At 36.4% G+C, this 22118-nt stretch overlaps 2 protein-coding genes across 3 annotated transcripts in view; one reads left to right on the top strand and one right to left on the bottom strand.

The window, feature by feature from the left end:
- Positions 1-6126: 6126 nt before the first annotated feature.
- On the bottom strand, positions 6127-8027 carry LOC107721420 (fibroblast growth factor 20-like). Its single transcript, XM_016529423.1, has 3 exons — positions 7275-8027; positions 6707-6810; positions 6127-6487 (listed from the first exon to the last, which is right to left on the bottom strand). The coding sequence occupies exons 1-3, from the start codon at positions 7549-7551 to the stop codon at positions 6242-6244; spliced, it is 627 nt and encodes a 208-aa protein (XP_016384909.1). The 5' UTR covers positions 7552-8027; the 3' UTR covers positions 6127-6241.
- A 2342-nt stretch (positions 8028-10369) lies between these two features.
- LOC107721426 (calcium uptake protein 3, mitochondrial-like) overlaps positions 10370-22118 on the top strand; it is a 26377-nt gene continuing 14628 nt past the window's right edge. For both annotated transcript variants that reach the window (XM_016529435.1, XM_016529434.1), the window contains exons 1-7: positions 10370-10681; positions 12132-12279; positions 13797-13828; positions 13985-14063; positions 18500-18547; positions 20137-20219; positions 20315-20386. In XM_016529435.1, the coding sequence (XP_016384921.1) occupies positions 10370-10681; positions 12132-12279; positions 13797-13828; positions 13985-14063; positions 18500-18547; positions 20137-20219; positions 20315-20386 (774 nt within the window). The remainder of the gene's footprint in view (positions 10682-12131; positions 12280-13796; positions 13829-13984; positions 14064-18499; positions 18548-20136; positions 20220-20314; positions 20387-22118) is intronic.

Here is a 22118-nt window from a genome sequence, read left to right as displayed (position 1 = left end):
AAAATTCTGAAAAAAACTGTGTTAAAAAAAGAAATACTATACATACACATCTATATGTTTAAATACATTATATAATATGCATAGACTTGCTTAATTAAACCCCAAGGGGAAACATATGCTCAACTCATACAATGTCATACACAGACACACATCCACATGTAGAGACACACTGCAGCAGCTCTGAGATAGTGCAGCAGTGAAAGGGTACTGTCTGCAATCAATACATCCTTACAAGCCATCACTCAGTGGGGAGTGTGTGTGTGTGTGTTTGTATGTTTGTGTGTGGGAGAAAGACACAGCGAGAGAGAGAGATGAGTTCAATATTCTTCAGTCCCCCTTTCACTCTAACTAATTACTTTGTGTGTGTGTGTGTGTGTGTGTATGCGTGCGTGCGCACTCATCAAAAGCTGAGACAGGTGCCTCAGGACACTTCTTATGAGACTGTTTATTCTGCTTTGTGAGAGCTTCAATATTTCAGGTTGTTTACTGTGATCAGAGGGGAGGAGTGAATAGGAGGACACAACACAATATAAAAACAGAACAGTGGTTGTGTAAAACCTCTTCTGTCCTCTACACATCCTCAATTCATTCCTAAATGAGACAACTTCCGTTCTTCCATGGAACACAAAAGGAGAAGTTTAGCTAAATGTTTAAGCTGCTCTTTTCCATTGGTGTGTGGAACTGTTGAGCTCCAAAAACTGACAAAATGTATGGATAAATTACTACACAAGAAGTGAAAATGTCATATTATTTATAAACTATTATAGTATTTATTATTATTTTGGATTAACTTTTTTTTTTTTTTTTTTTTACAATATTTCTATTTAGCTTTCATTTGTTTGTGTTTCAGTTAAGTTTAATACTTAAAGTTATTATATTTCAGTTAATGTTCAGTTGTGTTTTTTTAAGTTTTAGTTAATCTAATGTTTATATTTTATTTCATTTCAATTTTTTAATAATTTCAATTAACAATAACGGTTTTTAATATGGTATCATGGTACATTTTTCTGATCTTTTTGCACACTCTTCATATATATTTTAATGATTAAACCCCTTCATAATTTAGTGTTCAAATCACTTCTATTAAAAATGCTTTGAACATAAGATAATAGCTAGATTTTACATGAATGATAAATAATTTGTAATTAATAAAAAAATCTATGGGTTTTAAATTAAATGAAGGTGAGTAAATGATGACTAAATTTTCATTTTTATATGAACTATTTCGTTAAATAGACAGCAGTAGAATGGTATGCTTTACATTCTCCTTGGCACTTCTTTTCCCTCCTCCTCAGCTGAAGCATTTTATCCCATTAAGAATATAAGAATGAACTGTAGGCCAAATCTGCTGCATTGACACAAGGCATGTTCTCAATAAGTCATGCAAATTAGAGGATCATCTTTTGGGAGCACGCTGTCAATTAAACTGAACCCCGAGGCAATACTCAATCTCTCTCTCCTCCCAAAGCTTAAAGAGGAGTTCAGGATGAGGAGCACAGACTTAGTCTTTCTCATCCATCATGCTAAAACTGTCACTGTCACAGCCAACTTCCTCTCTTTAGATAAATGAAACTTCTTTATCACTGTACGTCTACATGTTTTGGATTAAATTTATCTTCAAGGCAAAATATAAGCTGTGATTTTATTGGGGGGTAGAAAATGACTAATCATTCAAATAAAATCTAGCTGAATCAAAGCATTTTAAATAAATGCAGGTTGATTTAAACAGATGTAAAGTCTGTGCAGAAAAGAACAGCAAAAAGTAACATGGTATTACAATGATTTTTGGACATCCATGGTAAAGCCATGTTTTTGGGACAATATGTCATGGGAGGTTTTGTTTTTGTGAACTTGTGCATATTAATAGCTTGTTTTTTTTTTGACATAAATCATGGTATTACCTTTTTAGTACCATGGTAACACCAATTTACATTACATGCCTAGATTGAATTTAATTAGAAATCTACAAAAACAAGAAAACAACTATTTAACGAGATAAAGAACATAGTGATTTAACGTGTATCTTGTGTATCTCTTGTGTCTTTGCTTTGGTGTGTGTGTGTGTGTGTGTGTGTGTGTGTGCGCGCACTAGATGAATTAGTGGTTCAGCTAATACCACAGAAGATATGAAGGCACAAACAGTGATTATGTTAACACTGAACATTACTGCACTTATAATGAGCTTGTCAACCAAAAACATCACATTGTGGCAGAAAGAGGAACTCACTCATTTGTTCAATTTTTTTCACTTTCTCTCTGTACCTTCTCAGAAGACATTATTATAGAGTGAACCTTGTAGATTTTTCTTCTGAACATTAGTAAGACACGTAAGACTGACTATACAGACTTGGTGTCTTTGCACTTTGTAACATTTTTCCAGAGCTCTTTCTCACATATGAGATTTTTTGTTGTTTTTTTTTTTGTTCTAAGAAGAAGAATCTGAGAAGTACAAGATTTAAGCAGAAGTCTCTATCTTATCTCCATTGAATTGTTTTGCTGTCTTGGAGATACAGTTGAAAGATATCCAAAATCGTACACTTCTTCTCTCATTCTCATTATCAGTGGAGTGTGTATATATGCGTGTGTACCTTTGACGTGCCGCATGAACACCTGTGCAGATTTTACCTGAGCCACAAAGACATGCAGGTGAAAGATCACTCACTTCAACACCTGTCTTAGAACAACACATGTGTTGTAATTGTCCAAACACATGCATTCTCACATACATAGACAGTGTCTCTCTTTCTCTCTCTCTCTATCTCTCTCTGAGGTTAAAATAATGAAAAGTAGATCTGTCGATCTGGCCACATCAGCCTCACCACATCCTTTAGCTGTAGCAGTGTTTCTGCTTGGGGGAAAACCCCTGTGTGTGTGTGTGTGTGTGTGTGTGTGTGTGTGTGTGCAGGCAGACTGACTCTCAGTTAGGGGAACCCCTGGCTCATCATCACAGAGATTTAGAGATCACACAACATACAGAGCTTGCTGATATGCCTGCGCACACAAATAGAAGTATCATCCCACCCTCCAACGCCCCAAAAAGGGGAAAAGGCACACAGTTCAGACACTCCCACCCCACATAATGTCAGTTATGTAAGCTGTAAAGTTCTGCTGTCAACTTTTTTTATTTCTCTATCTGTCACGCTGCTACTCAACATTTAAAAAAACAATGTTGAGATACACTCAACAACTCAGTAAAACATGGTAACCTGTAATTGCTACCTTAAGGGATAGTTCTGTCATGAAAATGTTGCATTTGATTTACTTTTACTTTTATTTGAGACTTAATAGATGTTAAGTGACTGAATTGGTATTATTAGAATTTTAATTTGATATATAACAAACAAACAGGTTTTTGATCTACATGCTATACAAAGTAGAAATATCATGGCTAAACAGATAGGGTTGAAGTGTTACTTTATATTGTATTTAGAACCACAAAGATTTTAGGCTACATTTGCCACAGTTGTGAGAGTTAACACTGTCACATTTCAGAATTAGTCTGTTTTATGTACAGTAGTGGCCAAAAGTGATGTCCGGCCTAGGAAAATGGACATCTTCACCCTTTATTCAAACATTTTATTATTAAGGATTTTGCAAGCGTTCTGCATAGTTGGAGTGTAAAACAAATGTAGGCACTGAATTGTTTCATTTGTAATAATGCAATAAAACATGTCATACAAAGAAATTATGCATGACACGTGCACAAAACATATTTTTGTTTGGCCTGGAGAATGATTGCTGTAATCAAAATCAAGAGAACCAACAAATTATTAATAACTGATTATATTCTTATATTCAGTGTATGCTTTGTTTCCTATCAGCTTTTTGTCTTTACTATGCCTTTTCTTTTTTCTTTTTCTTTTTTTGCATAGTAAAATAAAACCACTAGCATTCAAAAAAAAAATATATATATATAGTCTCTAATGCTCACCAAGGCTGCATTTATTTAAACTTAAATTAAATACAGTAAAATAGTAATATAGTTAAATATTATTACAAATTAAAATAGAAAATAGTTATTTTAAAATATTTTATATTGCATTTATTCCTCTGATGGCAAACCTGAATGTTCAGCATCATTACTCCAGTCCTCATGATCCTTCAGAAATCATTCTAATATGCTGATTTGCTGCTCAAGAAACATTTCTTATTATTATTGTCAGTGTTGAAAACAGTTGCTTAATATATTTGTGGAAGCCCTGATACAATTTTTAAACCAGGAGTCTTTGATGAATAGAATTCAAAGGAACAACATTTATTTGAAATACAAATATTTTGTAACATTATGATTGTCTTACTGTCACTTTCGATCAATTTAATACATCCTTGCTGAATAAAAGCATTTCTATAAAAAAGTATACGGACCCTTTTAACAGTGTAGTGTTTTTTTTCTTCTTTGTTTTCAACCATTTTATCTGCTGTTTTGAATTAAAATGTTCATAAATGGCATAATTGTTGTGTTCCAGCTGGCCCCAGTAACTGATAGTAATGCACTTGCACGTATTCACACTATTTAGAGATATAGTATATTTCTAAACTATTTCAATTTGTAGCATTTAAAAGTGGAAATATTATATAAAAGTTGGAGAGAGTGCAAAAAAAAAGTGTTAGAGTGCTCCCCATCTGCCCTATTTCTCTGTAGTGTGATCAAGAGCCCTCATACCAGTGTTATTTAGGAAACGCATGTGTGCCCCAGAGCCACCTCTCCCCTTACACTACTTAAAAAGTAACATTTCCTTCCTTAAACACACATACAGTCACCTCACTCTCACAGACAGCCAGATTGACAGGCAGCCAGCTCATCAAGTGTCATCAAAGCCAATGAATCACAACCGTAAGGGGGGAAAGGAAGTGAAAAGCATCAAACAAAAAAAGAAATAAGAGATGGGAAAAACACAAAGCACTTGCCAGTCAGTGTAATTGTGGTGTTTCAGACCACACGTGACTCTGCCTGTCTTGAAATGACCTCATGCTTCCTAAGAAAACTTCCACCTGCACTGGCTCAGCAAACGTATATCCCACAATCCTGCATTCTACAACAGCTTTCAAAGCTCCTAGTGCATGGCTTTCACAAGACACTTAGCAAAAGAAAAGGCCACTTTGTGCAGGGTTTCCTTTACAGCCCAAGGTGTCATTTGAGAAGGTTGCTGTAATAAGAAAACGGGAGGGGGAATTGTTTTTAGGTCATTGTGTTTTAATGTTAGCATTGTGCTGCCTTTTTAACAGCAGGGTATTGAGGGAGAGAGAGTGAAATGGAAAGATCCTGAAGCATGATATGAACATTTTTAGCAAATTGTATTATTGTGCACAGTTTTGCATAACTGTTTAGGCTTTTAAGTGATTAAAAGCTCATTTGATTTCATTTCAAGGCAACGGGATCAATGAGAATCGGACAGCTGTAGACACCTGCTGTCCCTGCTTACGTTTCCCTAAAAGTCGACCTTTTTTTCCAAATAGAAATTCAATAACCATTCACCTCTGACAGGTGACCTTATGTTTCTACTGAAAGGACAGACACAACGAAATGCAGTCATTTGAACTGTTTAATTCCCCAGTGAATTCTGGAACATTCTCAGGCTCTTAAGGATCTGGTTTAATGACATGAGAGATTGGTGGATCACATACAACCAAAAAATTAACAACTCATAAGAAAATACTTTCTTCAGTAGTTCTATCTCTAGAAGTCATGTCTCTATAGTGGTAGAAAATAAAGCTCTCATGACGTCCTGTTACATCTTGCATATATTCTTGTAAAAATATACTTTCAAAATAAATAAATATATAAAATAAATATCTTTTTTAAAAAAAACATAAATTAAAGGACCTAAAGAGAAATGTTTGGAGGAGTTTGTCTCCTGTTTGTCCATGCCAGTGTTTGGAAGAGTAGGAAATCTCAAAAGCATTTCACAGAATTCCTTCAGAAGCCTTCTAGAATTTTCAGTAGTAGTAGTAGTAGTTATCCATCAGAAGTCCACCAGTGCTCTCTTTTAATCCAAAATCCCTCGTGTCCTACATACAGCAGGTGTGAATGGATCTGTTCTTCAGGAACTATCCAGACATTTGGTTCCTGCCACTCCAATCAAGGGCTTTCCATCTCCTGCTAATGGTCTCACTTTGGCCCGCAAAAGAGGGCCTCTTTTCCCCCTCGTCTGCGCTGCTTTCTCCTGAGACAGGTTTGTCCGAGGGGGATAAAGAGCATGCAGGTGCTTTTTGGGGGGGTTGAATTTGAGGTTCAGTGGCTTCAGCTGTGACCTAGTATCTCCTTGTAAAGCTCAGGAACGCGCTCTGGATCCACAGGCCGAGGCAAGAAATGCGTGAAGCGCTGGTGCCTCCGAGAGCGAGCTCCATCTCGAGACGTTCCGTCTTTGTTGAGGGCTACGTAATAATGGGATCCTCGCTCGCCGTGTCGATACAGGTTAGAAGAGTAAGTGTTGTACCAGTTCTCCTCAAACTGCTCCCTGAACACACACTCCGCTGTCAGCTTTTCCTAAGAGAACAAGAGGGAGGGCAAGGGTTAATCACACTGCAAATGCAAGAATAAACTGTGTCCAAAGGCTATTTGAAATTACACCATAAATCACTCTCTCAATTCAGCACGGCCACGATATGAATGAAATTAATTGTTGCATTACTCAAAATAATATACCAGTAAGAGGAAGAACTGGAAACTGGAAGAAAATATATTGGAGCATTGCTATATACTTACAGATCCGTACAGTTCGCCCTTGCTGTTCATTCCCAGATACAGTCCGCTGTCCACACCACGGATGCTCACCATCCCCACAGCGAGGCTAATGAATTCCAATATACCTGTGAGAAAAGCACAGCTGTTAGTTCCCCGTTGTTGAGACAGCACCTGCAATAGTGGCATCAAACTGCCCTGTACTTAATTCATGACGTCTTTCACACTTAATCACTGTGTTTTGCTATGTTATACTGTTATTGGAACACAGGTTTATGAAAATAATAATAATAATCACTGTCGTCATAATAATATCATCAGATTTTACATTGCATTGCAATTACATAAGTACCAATAGTCAGCAATTTCATTATTAAAATATTCATAATGCATATGTTTTTATTGAAATGTCTTGATATCAGAGTTTTAACCATTACAATAATCATCAGTCCTGGTCAATCTCTACATAAATGAACATCATGTGCAGTTGCGTTATGGATATGCTTGTGAATGCACAGTGTTGTATGGTTATTACTATAGTATATTAGCAGCACTGGCTGGCTGTAATGAAATAACGATAAATAACACTTACCAAATCTGCTGTGGTCTTTTCTCGTGCCTTGCACCGATCCGTCCGGTAATATCTCGAGGTGGTAGCCGGTCCTGCAGTAGAGCTGCCGGCGGCGGAGGATCCCTTTCAGATGCGTCAGGTCCGGTGAAGTGCTGCGTGACAGGCGCTCGGCGGAGACGATGTGCTCGTTCATCAGAGCACCGGAGTCCCCGGGGGGCGTGAGGACGAAATGAGCCCCGTGCGCAAAGCTCTCCAAGCCGTGAGAGAAGCTGCCCACCAGCTCGCCGACTGCACCCATCACCGACACTCGAAGAAAAGTTGTCGTGAGGAGAACCCCTGTGGTTTCTCTTTCCCTAGTGCTTTGCGCAGTCACTGCTTGCGGCTTTGACAGTCAATGCGTGTTTACATCCGATTCTCTCTCTTTCTCTCTCTTCAGGTTTTAGCACATGCTCTCTCGACCTTCCAGGCTACTCCCCTTTGCTCCGGTCCCCTGTGTATCAAATACTCTCTCTTACGCACTCCAGCACACAAGCTTATGCGGCTTCTCTCCTCTTGTGCTCTCTGGATGTGAGTGGCTCTGCTCTGAGACACCAGCCTAAATATGGCCCTTATGTAAATGCCCTCTTGACATATGCTAATTGAGTCCTTTATAGATGACTGTTTGAAACATAACTCCTTGATCGTTTGATCCTCTTCTTATGTCTTCTTTGATGATCGGTTTCATCTGCATCCACGCTTTTAATCCATTGATGGATTATGATAAAAGTGCAGAAAGCAACATTGTGGAGATCACTGTACAAATCTTTGCAACGAGGAAAAGAAAAGTGCAGTTGGATGGAGAAGAGGGATGCGCACTGTGTACCGATCCGTTCCGATCCCCGGGGTTTACGCGCACTGACGCGCTCTGGCGAATCTCTAGTGTGAAGCAGGTGGAAGCCAAGGAGGGAAAAAAAGGAAAAAAAGGAAAAGAAAGGGGGCGGTGCTCGATGGAGAACGAGAGAGAGCGAGGGAGAGAGGCAAGACTTCAAGGTGTGTAGTGCGTAGGCTATGCGTTATTATTAGTAGTAGTAGTATTAGTCCAAAAAGTGTCTTCTTGATTTGCGATATGATTTATACGCTGAAAAAAAAAACGTGTAGAATCATTTTTTCATTTAGAAATTGCTAGTGAATTAATTATAAAGAAACGGCAAGTATTACATTGAATTAAACGTGAAATTCTTAAGTTGAAAGACTGGAATTTTATTTTTTTTATAAAACGTACTTCTATTTTATTTTTAAAAATAAAGCTTATTTTAAAGTGTATCGTCATTCCTGGGTTTAAACGTCGCTTGGCTGCCTCAGCCAGGTGTACATTTATGACCTATAAAGCGTGCATGAAACTTTAAGAGAAAAAAGAAGAAACAGTCAAAACAACCTTCACATCTGTGCAAACGCCATCACTGCACTGTCAGCCCTGACTGATGTCGAAGTGCCTTTGAACAGTTGCAGCATAGCATGAGTTGAGATGAAGTATCAAAGATATCAGAGATCAAAGATTCATTACGCACAAAAGAAGGGTCATTAACACAAAGGAAACGAACTGTTTGATGGCAATCGTTGATACTATGAGTGATTGATATAGAAAATTTCCAGCCCAACAGCTAAGAGCATGCCTCAAAGTAGATATTACATGAAAGATTACTTAGGTATGGATCTGATGTTGCTTATTCTTTTTTTTTTTTAAAGATGCGCAATTGACTGCTCTTAAATAGCCTACTGTTCTCCGTAGACTGATCAATGCATTTTTGTTCACAGTATAATATTTATTTATTTGTTAGTTAGTTAGTTAGTTAGCTATTAAGTCGGTTCACAACTTAAGTTTATTATAAAATATGCGATAATTATATAACATTAATAAATGCAATCGGCTATAATAATATGATTGATTAACTACTACATATATATATATATATATATATATATATATGAACAGAGTGCAGAATATATATATAATTTTTGCAGTCTAGCCGTATATCATCTAAACATTTAAGTGCCAAACCCCTTGCTATCTCTCAGGACAGATCACTTTCACGTAGGTGATTTATCAACGGTTCTCTCAAGGGATACGTTCTCCCACGTCGTCCCCCTTAGCTCATTAGTATTTATGATCTCCAAAAATACCTTAAACCAAAATCAATGTGGTCAGCTAGAGCAGGATCAATCCACAGGCGCAGTGGATCGATCACTTACAATAGAGATGTCAGTTATGTGCCAGATTTCGTGGTGACATTGATAGTTTGCTGAACTGTCAACTTAAAACAAGTCATAGGAGTTTGGCGTTTTTCATAAAAGAATCACATAGGCTCTGATCAGACTTTGGAGTCGTACACTACAGATGTGCAAAGCAGATGTGCGCATTCGACTTCAATGACAGAGCAAGTGGCGAAACTGTGATTTGCGTAATAGCCTAACACTACAATAGGGGTTGTTGAGCTATGTGTGAATAGATGTTAAAATTGTCTAAACATGAAAAGGTCTAGTTGTTTACTTAGTACAGACTTTAGTAGACTTCTTAAATAAATTTCTGTCTCTAAGCTAACGTTACATTTTGTAGTAGGCTACAGTACATTAGCTGTTCGTCTCGCGCAACAGAAATCCTCTTTTGCCGCCCTCAGTCGTCCCAGTTAGCTAAAGTTTAAACAAAAAACTAAAGGTTTTTTATATATAATCTCTGTTATATGAAAGTATATAAGTTAAATTTATTTGTATCTATGTTTTATCGACGTATCGGTGTACTGTTGCTATGGTTACCTCCTGTTGAACGCGACTTGTTTAGCGCATTTTAACCAACTTATAATAGTTATAAATTAATTTGTAACGCATACTTTTTTGTAAAAGAGACACCCCGACCTTTTGTTTTGACTTCTTTTGAGGGGTTCAAGCCTGGGAGTTAGACCCGCCCCATAATTATAGCCATACATGTGCGTTGTCAACCGCTTTCATTTATTCAGAGTGCGTAAACACGTACATTTTTCATATAAGTTTACAGATGAGCACAGATGGCATACTTATTGGACTTGCTGCTGCTCTGGTCTGGGTGATCCCGGTGAGGGATCAGCACATCTCGCGATGAATGAATGAGAATTCGGGAATCTTGCACAAATTCTGTCATACCAACAATAATGGCCGCTGTGCGCAGACTGGGGGTCATATTTAGGAGTTTGTCGCTGTCGTCAGCTTCGCGGAATGCGCTTTTTGGTTCTCCCGTGAAGGATAACCGATGCAGACGCCGAGGAATAGCGGTTGCTGTGGGCGTTGCGGCCGGAGGAGCGGTGTTGTATTATTTTTATTCAGAAATGTGCGGATATAGAGGGAGGAAAGCCATGATAAATGGAATAGGCTGTCGGGCTCTGCTGCCTTCACTACCCGCTGTAGCCGCAAAGGATAAGGTATGACTGTTCCTCTCAGTGCCACGTAACACTGCTTCCTATTAGGTTTTGTCCCCCTCTCTCCTGGCAAGGATTTTTTTTACTGTCAAATCTATGAAACTGCTAGTGGGGCAGGGATTGTGAACTGTTGTTAAGCTTTCACGCCGTAGAGTTTGGTGAATTGTTTTGCTTGCGCACTCAAACAGTCGTAAAGCTCGGATGACAATGCGCATTTGTGTGATGCTGCAGCAGCAGGAAGAAGGGCGCTTTCCTCTGTCATGGTGCTGAAATGCCTGCGCTCACGAGTGACTGTTTCAGATCACATATCTTAAGCGTTAAGGTTGGATAAAACAGCTATGCACCTATCTGTGTTGTATCACAGAGGCCTGTCAAACAGTAATCTGTACCCTGTCAGCGTTGAGCTGTCATATCTAAGTACAGAATTCTTTGGCACGTGCATATAAACATATTTTTGGGATTTTTGTTCCTTTGGCAGACAGTCAGGTTTGGTTTCCATGGGCTGCCAGATGTTTTGGTCTGACTGTTCCACTTAGTAACTAAATGTTTTCCTGATTGGAGTGGAAACGTTGCAGTTCAGGGTTGCAGTTCAAGTGCTTTCATCCCTTGTGTGCGTTACCCTTTAAACCCTTATTTCATAGAGACAAAAGATTATGTTTTTCCTACATATACAAATCTATGTGTTTTTCAAGTGTTGTTTGATCCATTAAAATATTAAGGTCATTTTACATCATAAAATACATTATCCAACATGACAGCGTAATGATGTGTGTTCATGTTTTTGATGCAGTAATGTAATTTAATTTATATTTACATATAAAATTATAATGAAAACAAAAGTCTTTTTACTTATGACATGATTCCATAGAGAATTTATTATTCAAAAACATTTTGAATGTTATTACAAAAAAAATTCAAAATACTTGAAGAACTTCTTTTATTATATTATAAAGGTTATTTTATAAGGTATTTAGGTAGATTTTATAAATACAATCTAAATCTGTGTATATTTTATACTTGTATGTGTATAAAAAGTTATTTTAAAATTTATATTTTATTTAATCTTTTATTTTATAACTACAATCTAAATATATGTATTTTAGTATATATATATATATATATATATATATATATATATATACATATACATACAGCATGGCAATAATGCACAAGTGTACCAGTGAGAAAAAAAATACACAAAAAGCTTTCATGACACAAAAAGGCTTAACAATTACACTCAATGCCTTTCATGATGACCTTTTGATGTCTTTGAGATATGATATCTGTTCATCCTGATTGAACAAAGACAGCGACACTACAAATAATAATTAGCCATTTAACTCTAACAACATTTTAGTTTAAGATTTATGACTTTACAGAGATGATAAAAACAACGGCTTTGAAAAAATATAAAGTCTTAACTAATTGTATTGCTTGTCGTTGGTCCTTGCAGGCTCCACCTTTTGATTTTGATGAAAGTGACGTGTACATGACGTCTCATGAGCATCGTTTCCGCCTCTTCAGCTCAGTGGAGTATGAAGGACAGCTGTACATGACTCCTCAGAACTTCATCGAGTCAGTCACCATGAGCGAACCCCGCAGTGAGTAACATATTTCTGATGTGTACATGTGCTTCTTCTAAGCTCTAGAATTATATTTCATTCAAACTAGGAAAAGTAGCAAACTTCAAGGCTCTTTACTGTAAAATCTGATTAGATGACATTACTTTAAAAATGCAAAATTATTGCCTTAAAAAATGAACTAAACTTATTTATTTGGACCAATAGTTGCATATCTCTCTTTATGGAAGTACTTGATGGTCTGCAAATCACCTAATGTGGTCTTCTCAAACCATTTAAGTAAAACTTGTTTCACACAGACCTAACTCAAATCTTTGTGTTTGTACATTTATTCATTTAGCAGACACTTTTATCCAAAGCAACTTACACATGAGCAAGATGTCTAGGTATCCTTCTTTTACTAAATTATTTAAGATAAAAATGGTAAAACGACAATCATACTGTAGGGCATGGTATATAAAGGGAAAATTTGACTGTCTTCTTTCTCCCCAGTACTTCATAATGCACATTAAACAGCATTTTTGTAAAATATTACCATTTTTATGGAGATGTAATGTTTAATTAAAACATCATTGTGAATTAAATGGTTTGTTGTTGGGCCTTGATCTAATAAATGGTTTGCTACTATAGTCTAATTAATACATATTAGAAACAAAAGTCATTAATGGGTCTTAATGGATCAGATCAAAGCTGTGCAAGAGAGCCACAGAAGTGCTTAATTATTACTTAGCTGGATTCAATCTCTACTGTGCTTTGAAGTGCAGGTCTTGATACAATAAATGTCTAAATGTTCCACGGGAAACACAACAGACATTAATCTTATATGAAAATAGCATGACATCCATTAAAATACCTGCAAAACCCTATTGTAGTCCTCTTTTCAAGATACTGTACTTTAAAGATAATTTTATAAAATCTTTATTGGAAAGGGTTTAAACAAACAATATTTGTATACTTGTTCAATGAACCACAAATGTTTTTTGTACATGCATATGTGGACCAGTCCTTAAGACATTTACGGTTTACAGGTGGTATAAAGTCACTGTAATAATAACTTAGGACATTAAAGAGACCTACTGACTCTGACACCCAGGGTCTCTGAACACCTGCGTGAACATACCTTAGTCCTGCTACGGGGTGACATGAGGACTGCAGATGTGGCCAGAGCAATAAACTGCAGTGTCTCGAATGCAAGATGCTTAAGACAGTGCTACAAGGAGACAGGAAGGAGCTGATCGTGCTTTTAGTTTTCTCTCAACATATAGCACAAAAATAGTTTTTGATAGTTGCGTTATGTCTGAAGCAAAGCCAGTAGGACAAACTGAGCCTCTCAGCAAAGCTCCATGGGGCTGGTTGCCATGAGAGAGCATAATCAAATTTAGCCCAGCTCTTCTACTGTACTCTGACAGTGAACTGCATCTGCTCAAAAAAGGAAAAAATGCTACTCCAAAAATCTTGTTGTTTTGTCTGATTGATAAATAATTGATCTTATCTCACCGGCCACCCTCTTTCTGTTTCTGTCTGTCTGTTATTCTTAGTGAAGAAACCTTGGAGGTCCCTCACCAAACAGGTATGTTGTAAATTTATTTGTAATGCATGCTATGTAGATGTGATAGCAAAGTTAAATTATTATTTACAGGTAATATTTAGATTTGCATTTCATTGTATGTACAGTCCTAAGAGTGAATCATTTATCCCATATAGTATGTTTTGTCATGTTTTACAGGAGTTGGAGAAGATCTTGTCCGACACTCCACCAGTGTGGAAAGGAACATCCAAGCTGTTCCGGAACCTTCGGGAACGAGGTGAGTTTTGCATTCCAACTCACTAGAACTGAAACAATATATATATGGCTATAAATCAGCAATGACTATGCTGTCTTTCAATATACATACTCTTTGTGGATCAGTACGTTTTTGAGGCTGCATTTATTTAATCAAAAATACAGTAAAATGGTTAGAGAGTCGGACTTGTAACCCAAAGATCGTGGATTAGAGTCTCGGCACCGGCAGGTATTGTAGTCCGCATTTGTCACATGATCCTTCACAAGTCATTCTAATATGCTGATTTTTACAGTAGTGCAAAATTATATTATGTAAAAATTCCCCAAAAAAGAAATAAGATATGATTTAAGTATGCTGTTCTTAAAAGTACCATGGTATTACCATTCTTTTTTGTTTGTTTGTCTTGACCTTCTTTGAATTATCTATTCATATACCAAGTAAAGACCATGGAATATGAATATAGAATTCATTTAACATTCAGTATCAATGTACCATGGTATTACCACCTGATCAGTGTACCATAGTATCATCATTTTATTTCTTTTTGTAAGAGCATGGGAAGAGAAAAATAGGGCGAAAAATTATTTCTCAGTTTTGTGATGGCTGTACAGAATCATATGAAATCAAATCCAGTCCTTCAGAGTTTTTCTAGAGTGATGCTGAATTGTCCTCGCCATTCTTGTCTCTTTCTCTTTCTCTTTCTTGCTTGCTCTCTCTCAGTGGGTACCAGTCAAGCACCAGTTAAGCACAGGCCTGAGGCTTTCACTTCCTGTGAGCACTCCTAAAAATAGCTCAGTTCACTCTCTACGTCTCCCTCTCTCTCACCCTTTCCATTTCCTCTCTCTCATTCTCTCGCTTGGTCCAGTGCAACATACATTCTCCAGGCAAAATACGTGCCTGCTGACCAAAACGAGGATTGAAACCTAAAAACAGAGTGCAGAATTGCATTAATACTTTGTTGAAATAACTGCAGAAGCGAGCAGTTCTTCAGCAGCACAGCCACAATTAAAGTATTTGCTTGTGGAGTACGTAACAGCACTTGCTCACACCACCAGCTAATTCCCAGCGGTGATAATTATACACACACACACACACACACACTCCACACTCTTACAGTACAGCAGGACTCTAAAAATAAACCCTCTGAATTCTGTTCTTCCTAGTAGTAATTACCGTTTTTGAAACCATCACCTTAAGTTGGCGGCAGTACATTTATCTTGTTGGTTTCACTGATGTGGAGCCATGCATCCAGAAGATGCCTGTACTCAAGAAGCTTCAGCTTGACACGGCGTCTGATCTCAAGCTGTGGTAATGATAGCATGCAAATGTTAATTGAGGAAGCTATGCTAACGAGATCCGTGAATGTGCTCAGGTCTCTAAGGAGCAGTTTCTAAGAGGATGCAAACTCAAGGGAAGTCTTAGTGAAGAACTAGAAGGAGGCATGGGAAGTTAAAAATGTTGCAGCACAATCTTAAATATGACTTTGAGAAAACCATATAGTTAGGAAATTAACACCAAGTAATGATTGTTCTGGTCCCACAAGCAAATATATGTTTCCGTATTTTATTTTATTTTTTTAAATATTTATTTTATTTATTTATTTATTTATATATTTATTATTGATTCATTTATAATATAATAAATGATTTATCTGATTATTTATTTATTATCTTTGTGCATGGCTGTTTCTTTAATAATGTATTGTTGTTGTTGTTGTTAATTTATTTATTTAGATTGTCTTAAAAAAAAAAAAAAAAAAACAGCACCCTGTCCTTCATAGTTTATTATGTTTGAATTTTATTTGCAACTGCAAATAATAAAGTAATAAATGTATTAATATAAAATAAAAAATAAAAATAAATGCAGTTATGCATTGCTATGATAGCAACTAAACAGGCTTTTTAAGAAACGATGAGAACTTTTTCCATACCTTTTCATGGCTTCATGTCAAAGGTCATTCATCCAATTAAATGGTATGTTTGGAAAAATTCTATCAGTTGGTAGAAACCAGCCAACCAGGGTTTCTGCAGGTCTTAAAATGCAGGTTCACAAATTAAGGATCTAAAAAGGTCTTAAATCAGAGCAGAAAGTCTTAAATTCATCAGATGTTACTGTAAAGTCACGACATTAAATGTTGTGTGCACTACAAAAAAATGAATGTCTCCCTTTTTGTCTTGTTTTCCAATCCAAATATCTAAACATTCTTAAATCAAGATACATTTTCTTGAGATGCAAAATAAAGATATGAAGTCTTGTTTCCTAAGAAATTGAACAAATTTGATTTATGCTTAAAACAAGTTTATGGTATATGGTATGAAAACTTGTTTACTCTTTGGATTAAGTGTATTTTGTAACCCCACTGGCAGATATTTATTCTTGTTTTAATCATAAACTCACTTCGTTATCATTTTCTCAGAAAACAAGACTTCTTATATCATTTTGCTTCTGAATGTACCTTGATTTGAAATCACTGGAAAACAAGACAAAAATACCAAGGAAGAACATCACTTTTTGCAGTGTAATCAGAAGGTATAGAAAATATTTCCATGTTCTAATTAAGCTATTTTTTATTTGTAAAATGAAGTTAAAAGTAATGGAGATCTGTTGGAAGTTATTATTACTGCTCCATGAACATATTGACATATTATGTTCCCTTTAATGTATTCCTTCTTTTTCTTTAATTGGTCTTAAATGTACCTTCAGAAAGTGTGCAGAAACCCTGAACAACATAGACAGGTTATGTGACGTCCTCATCCTCATCTTAATGTCGAACCTGTGCAGTTCTGTTTAATATTTGATATTTTAATATTTGTAGATTAAAAAAAAAAAGTCCTTAAAATCAAATATTGCTAAAGCAGTGGAGAACCACTAATACAGACTGTATAAAAGAATACCATACAGAGCTCATTTGTGGTGTTTGTTGTTTTTATTACAAAAATTCTGCAAATATTTTCCATTGATGTTGTCATGCATCCAGTTCGGGAACCAGACCTTTCTTCTCATGCCAGTGTTTTTGCATTGTAAATTGAGAACGCTCGGTATGCGGACCTTTAAAAGTATGAATCATCTCATACAAACACATCAGATTTAGCATTTAAACTTAATGCATCTCTAGGAGACAGGCTTAGTATTGAGACTGTATTGAACAGGAATGAATGGAATGTAATACAGCGCCTCTTCATTTAAGGGGCCCTGCTCAAAACAAAGATTTACTACATATGTAAGCACCATGTAAACATTAACAAAATGTCTGCAGCTAAAAAGCCACGTTTTACCAGTTTAAAGCAGCTTTAGACATATATTAATGTCTTTAAATTTGTTTTAGATCCCCAGGGATAACCTTTGACCCCGAGTCTTCAGCTCTAATGTCAGCCACAGAATTCTCAGAGTATTGTAAAGGAATAGTTGCCTAAGAATGAAAATGTATGCATCATTTATGTCATTATGAACCCTGTATTATTTACTGTATTCCATGAAACACAATAGGAGATGTCAGTTTCAATTGAACATCTGGTCTGGCAAAGAGAATAACTAAGGAAACTTAAGTAAATTATGCCCAAATTTTCCAATCTGATTGTCTCTTCTGGCTCGGGTTGTCTTGCTCAGTGGACTTTGAATGCCTCTGTATTGCTTGAGTGAGTGTGTGAGACTGCGGGTGTTGGGTTGAAGTTTCAGTGTCAGGTTTTCCTCCCGAAGACACCCAGGCAGTGTCCCGTAACACTCAGTCCACTCACCCTGAACTATCTCTATGCCTAGTACTGTCTCCATGTCCCCCTTCACACAGAAGCTGTGGAGAGGAACACTTTCAATGGAGGTGTAGGAAAACGTATCCCTTCTCGCTGCCCTCCCCCAGTGCCTTTACATAACAGAACTTCCATCTTTCCATCAGCCCACCTCGCTTTGTCTCTTTTTGGCTTTTCTTTTGACTCTCACTCTCTCTTTCCTTCGTACTCCACTTTGCCGCTTTTCTCACGAGTCTAACAAAAGCAGGGACAGTTCCCTGTCTAAATGGGGCACATCTCCCAGTCCTGACGGATGCCTCCAGAACACCCTTATCCAAACAGAAGCCTTTGAACGCATGCAGCCTCCGTCTCCATGGCGGTCACTCACTGTGTCTTCAGCTTCAGTGTGTGGGCCAAACGCGGGGCAAATGTTGCCTAAATGTAGACGGACACTTTAGCTGAGAGGCACCTTTTTAGATGTTATCATCATGAAAGGGGGGATTACTTGTCCTTTTTTTTTTTTGTTGGAGCAGGAGAAGGGAAAAGGGTATGTGACTCCATCTATCTCTGGAGGCCCCTAGCTTTGAAAATCAGTAAACATTTTAATCCAAGCTTCAGATGAGCCGCCTCCCGAGTTTTCAGTTTAGACAAAGAGTAAAAGAAAAAGGTTGTAGGTTGTTAGTGTGTTACTGTACATTAGCAGAATGGATGTGACCCTTTGATATCCTTTTTCAGGCATCATCGCTTACACTGAGTATCTCTTTCTGCTCTGCATTCTGACAAGTGAGTATGACCTCTATCTCTCAGTCTTTTCTATCTCTGTCTCCCTCCCTTAACTTTTCATTCTTATCCCATGCTTTATTTTTTCTGTGCCCTTCTTTTTTTTAAATCAGCACACTATGCATGTATCCTATTTTAAACATGAATCAAAGATCATCTGTTTTACGTCTAGTGTGGTTCGCAAGGCCCACCCAGACTCTCACCCTCACCAAAAAAAGTTTCACTGAAGCCACATTTTACTCACTGCATAATTAAAGTTTCAGACTTGACTTTATGCAAAAGGAAGATTTTGCTGCTCAGAGGTCGCAAAGTTCTCAGTTATATCTTATTTAAATGTCAAATGTTTCTTATAAAATTGTTTGGAAGAAATATAAATACATATATTTGCTTTATCTAAAGAGTATTCCTAAACTTACATATTACCCAAAAAGTGTAGCATTTCCTAGATTTTATCTCCAATTGTCAGTAAAAATATTTGTTTGTAAGTTAGGATGTTTCAAAAATGGGTAATGTATTTTCATTAAAAAAAAATAATTTTCACACCACAAAATGTAACTAGTGAGGGAAAAAACGTAAATGAAATGTTGCATTTGTAAAGTATGCATTTTCCCTTATTCACATATAATCAGGAGACATGATTAAAAGTCTTCATTTGTTCTCCATTCAGTGTTTAGGAGGAATAACTGAGATGTTAAAGGGTTAGTTCACCCAAAAATGAAAATTCTGTCATTAATTACTCACCCTCGTGTTGTTCCAAACCCGTAAGACCTTCGTTCATCTTCAAAAAACAGTTTAAGATATTTTTGGATGAAAACGACTTTATTCCACATTTTCGTCTCTACTGCGTCACTTGTGGATGCGCGTTCACGAGCGTGTGGCGGCACTGACCCAGATCTGGCGTGTCCGCTTAGCTTCGTAACTTTACAGTTGAACCACTGATGTCACACGGACTACTTTGTCGATCATCTTGGTACTTTTCTGGACCTTGAACGTGGTAGTTACCTTGCTGTCTATGGGAGGGTCAGAGAGCCCTCATATTTCATCAAAAATATCTTAAATTGTGTTCCGAAGATGAACGAAGGTTTTACGGGTTTGGAACAACACGAGGGTGAGTAATTAATGGCAGAATTTTCATTTTTGGGTGAACTAACCCATTAAGTAGATCTAGTTTATGATTTTACATTCGTACAGAGTTGTCTGTGGCCGTTTGATTAAGCTAGTGTTAAGTAGCTGTAACACAGAAACACGCTGCCTAACATATGTTCTCACTTCTGCTGTTGCTTGGGCAACATTACAAAGTGAAGACATGTTGCTCTTGACGGGTTCAAAAACATCTGAAGAGAGTGATGAAAGGAAAGTGGTGAAAGCAAAAGTGTATTGCAAGTTCTTGGGGTGATAACAGGTTCTTAGAAATGTGGGCCTGTCCTCTGATTAAGCCACCTAGTGGTTGAATGTTTAATAGTGGTTAACAGATCGACTGCAAAATTTGCAGTGCTCAATTAGCAAATATATTTATACATCCTATTGTTTCGTTAAATTCATGCCGCAGCTTATTATAATAATATGACATTCTTTTCACAACTGTTCTTCAGAGCCTCATGCAGGCTTTAAGATTGCCTTTAACATGTTTGATGCTGACGGTAACCAGATGGTGGATAAAGGGGAATTTCTTGTGGTGAGTTGATAAGAGTGTTGATTCTGTCCATAGATGTTTGTTTTTAAAAAGAATTTTTCAACTCGTCATTATTCCTTCTCTATTTCTTTTTTTAGTTGCAAGAAATCTTCCGAAAGAAAAATGAGAAGAAAGGAAGAAAAGGAGATGCTGAAAAATCTGCTCAACTGGTAAGTTGATATCAGTAACTTTGTTTATGATAATATTGTAATCTGTTTTTTCAGTCCTAGTTCTCCCAAATTGTAAATGAAAAATCATAATCCTGTATAAAAAGAGTAACGTTACACATTTAATTAAAAAAAATGAAATCACACAAATCAAAAACTATTTAGATGTCTTCAAAAGTGCTAAACTTGACATAAATAGAAACTTTAGTTTGACCTCCTGAGCATGATGATCAACATTTTCTGACCATTTTTCCTTCTGTCACTGAATCATTTGTTAGGGGGGGGAATAAAATCTTTGTTTACAATATGTAGAAAGTGTCATAAACAGTATTTAAATGTCAATAATTATTGAGGTGTAGACAGTATCTCATTGGAGCATATTTATTTTGTCAGAAAGGGGTTATTAGAGGTACAGTTAGTGTATATGGCTTTATAAAGCTTGTAGTTTGTTGTGCCAAATCAGTAATGGTCAATATTGTCTAAATGGCCTGCCTTGTTTGTAGCTGATAAGTGGTACGTACTGGTGAAGAGTTTTATCCAAAATCCAAAATGAGTTTTAGGGATTGCTATTATCTCGAATAAGCTGTTTCTGCAAAGCCATGAAAACCAGAGGATTTAACTTGGAATACAGTCTCCGTGTTTCTCTATTTACAATTTTCCTTATGCGATTGAGGATTCTTATTTAAAATGATTTCTGTTTTGTTATTCTTCTGTATAAAAGGAAATGACATGATAAAGCTCTTTATGTTTTGTCCAATGGCAACCAGTATCAGGGCAAACATGACATGGGGCAGAATATTTCTAGTGTTATTTTAAATGCTGCTAATGTACAATTAGCCAATGATTAATGTCATGTTAATCAAACCTAACAGTGGGAATAAGATGCTTGTTTGTCAAAATGACCATGAGATAAAAATGTTGCCATGTTGTGAAAACTTAATCGGAAATATTGTAAAGAGATCCTATACTTTGTGTAAAAATCTTTCAACACATCATTACTACATTATAGAGTGTTCTGAATAAGATATATAAGGAGTGACATCCATTCACACTCTCTGAATTCAGCGCCCTTTGAGTGAGATAGTGGTACTGTAACATGTAATTAGTGGTGTTTGCATAAGTATTTGTTTTGCTCATACTTGGGGTTAGTAATATAACCCTAACCTAAGTATTAAACTTTGGCGCATAAAACATCCTACAGATATATATGATACCTCAGATCATGCAGGTTTTCAAAGAGGAGTTGTGTTGTAACTACGGATGCACTAATATCAAATTTTTAAGTTTAGGGTCAGTAAGATTATTATAATTGTTTTGTTTTTTTTTAAGAAATTGGATGTTATTCCACAGGGATATGCATTATTTGATCAAAAGTGACAGGAAAGTCATTTATAATGTTACAAAATATTAATTTTCTTTTCTTTTCTTTTCTTTTTTTTTAAAAAAGGGTTTTCACAAAAATATTAAGTTGCACAACTGTTTTCCACATTCATAAGAAATGTTTCTTGAGCAGCAAATCAGCATGTGGATCATGTGACACTGAAGAATGGAGTATTGATGCTGAAAATTAATCTTTGCATCACATAAATAAATTACATTAAAATAAATTAAAATAGAAAGCAGTTATTGTAATAATATTTCACAATATTTCTGTTTTTATTGTACTTTTGATCGAATAAATCCAGGCTTGGTGACCATAAGACCTTCAATACTGACCCCAAAATTGGAATATATA

The sequence above is a fragment of the Sinocyclocheilus rhinocerous genome, unplaced genomic scaffold (assembly GCF_001515625.1).
Source record: "Sinocyclocheilus rhinocerous isolate Xijiao unplaced genomic scaffold, SAMN03320098_v1.1 scaffold1833, whole genome shotgun sequence".
NCBI classification, from domain to species: Eukaryota; Metazoa; Chordata; class Actinopteri; order Cypriniformes; family Cyprinidae; genus Sinocyclocheilus; species Sinocyclocheilus rhinocerous.
The sequence above is the reverse complement of the archived record's forward strand: the minus strand, read 5'-3'. Positions and strand labels throughout refer to the sequence as shown.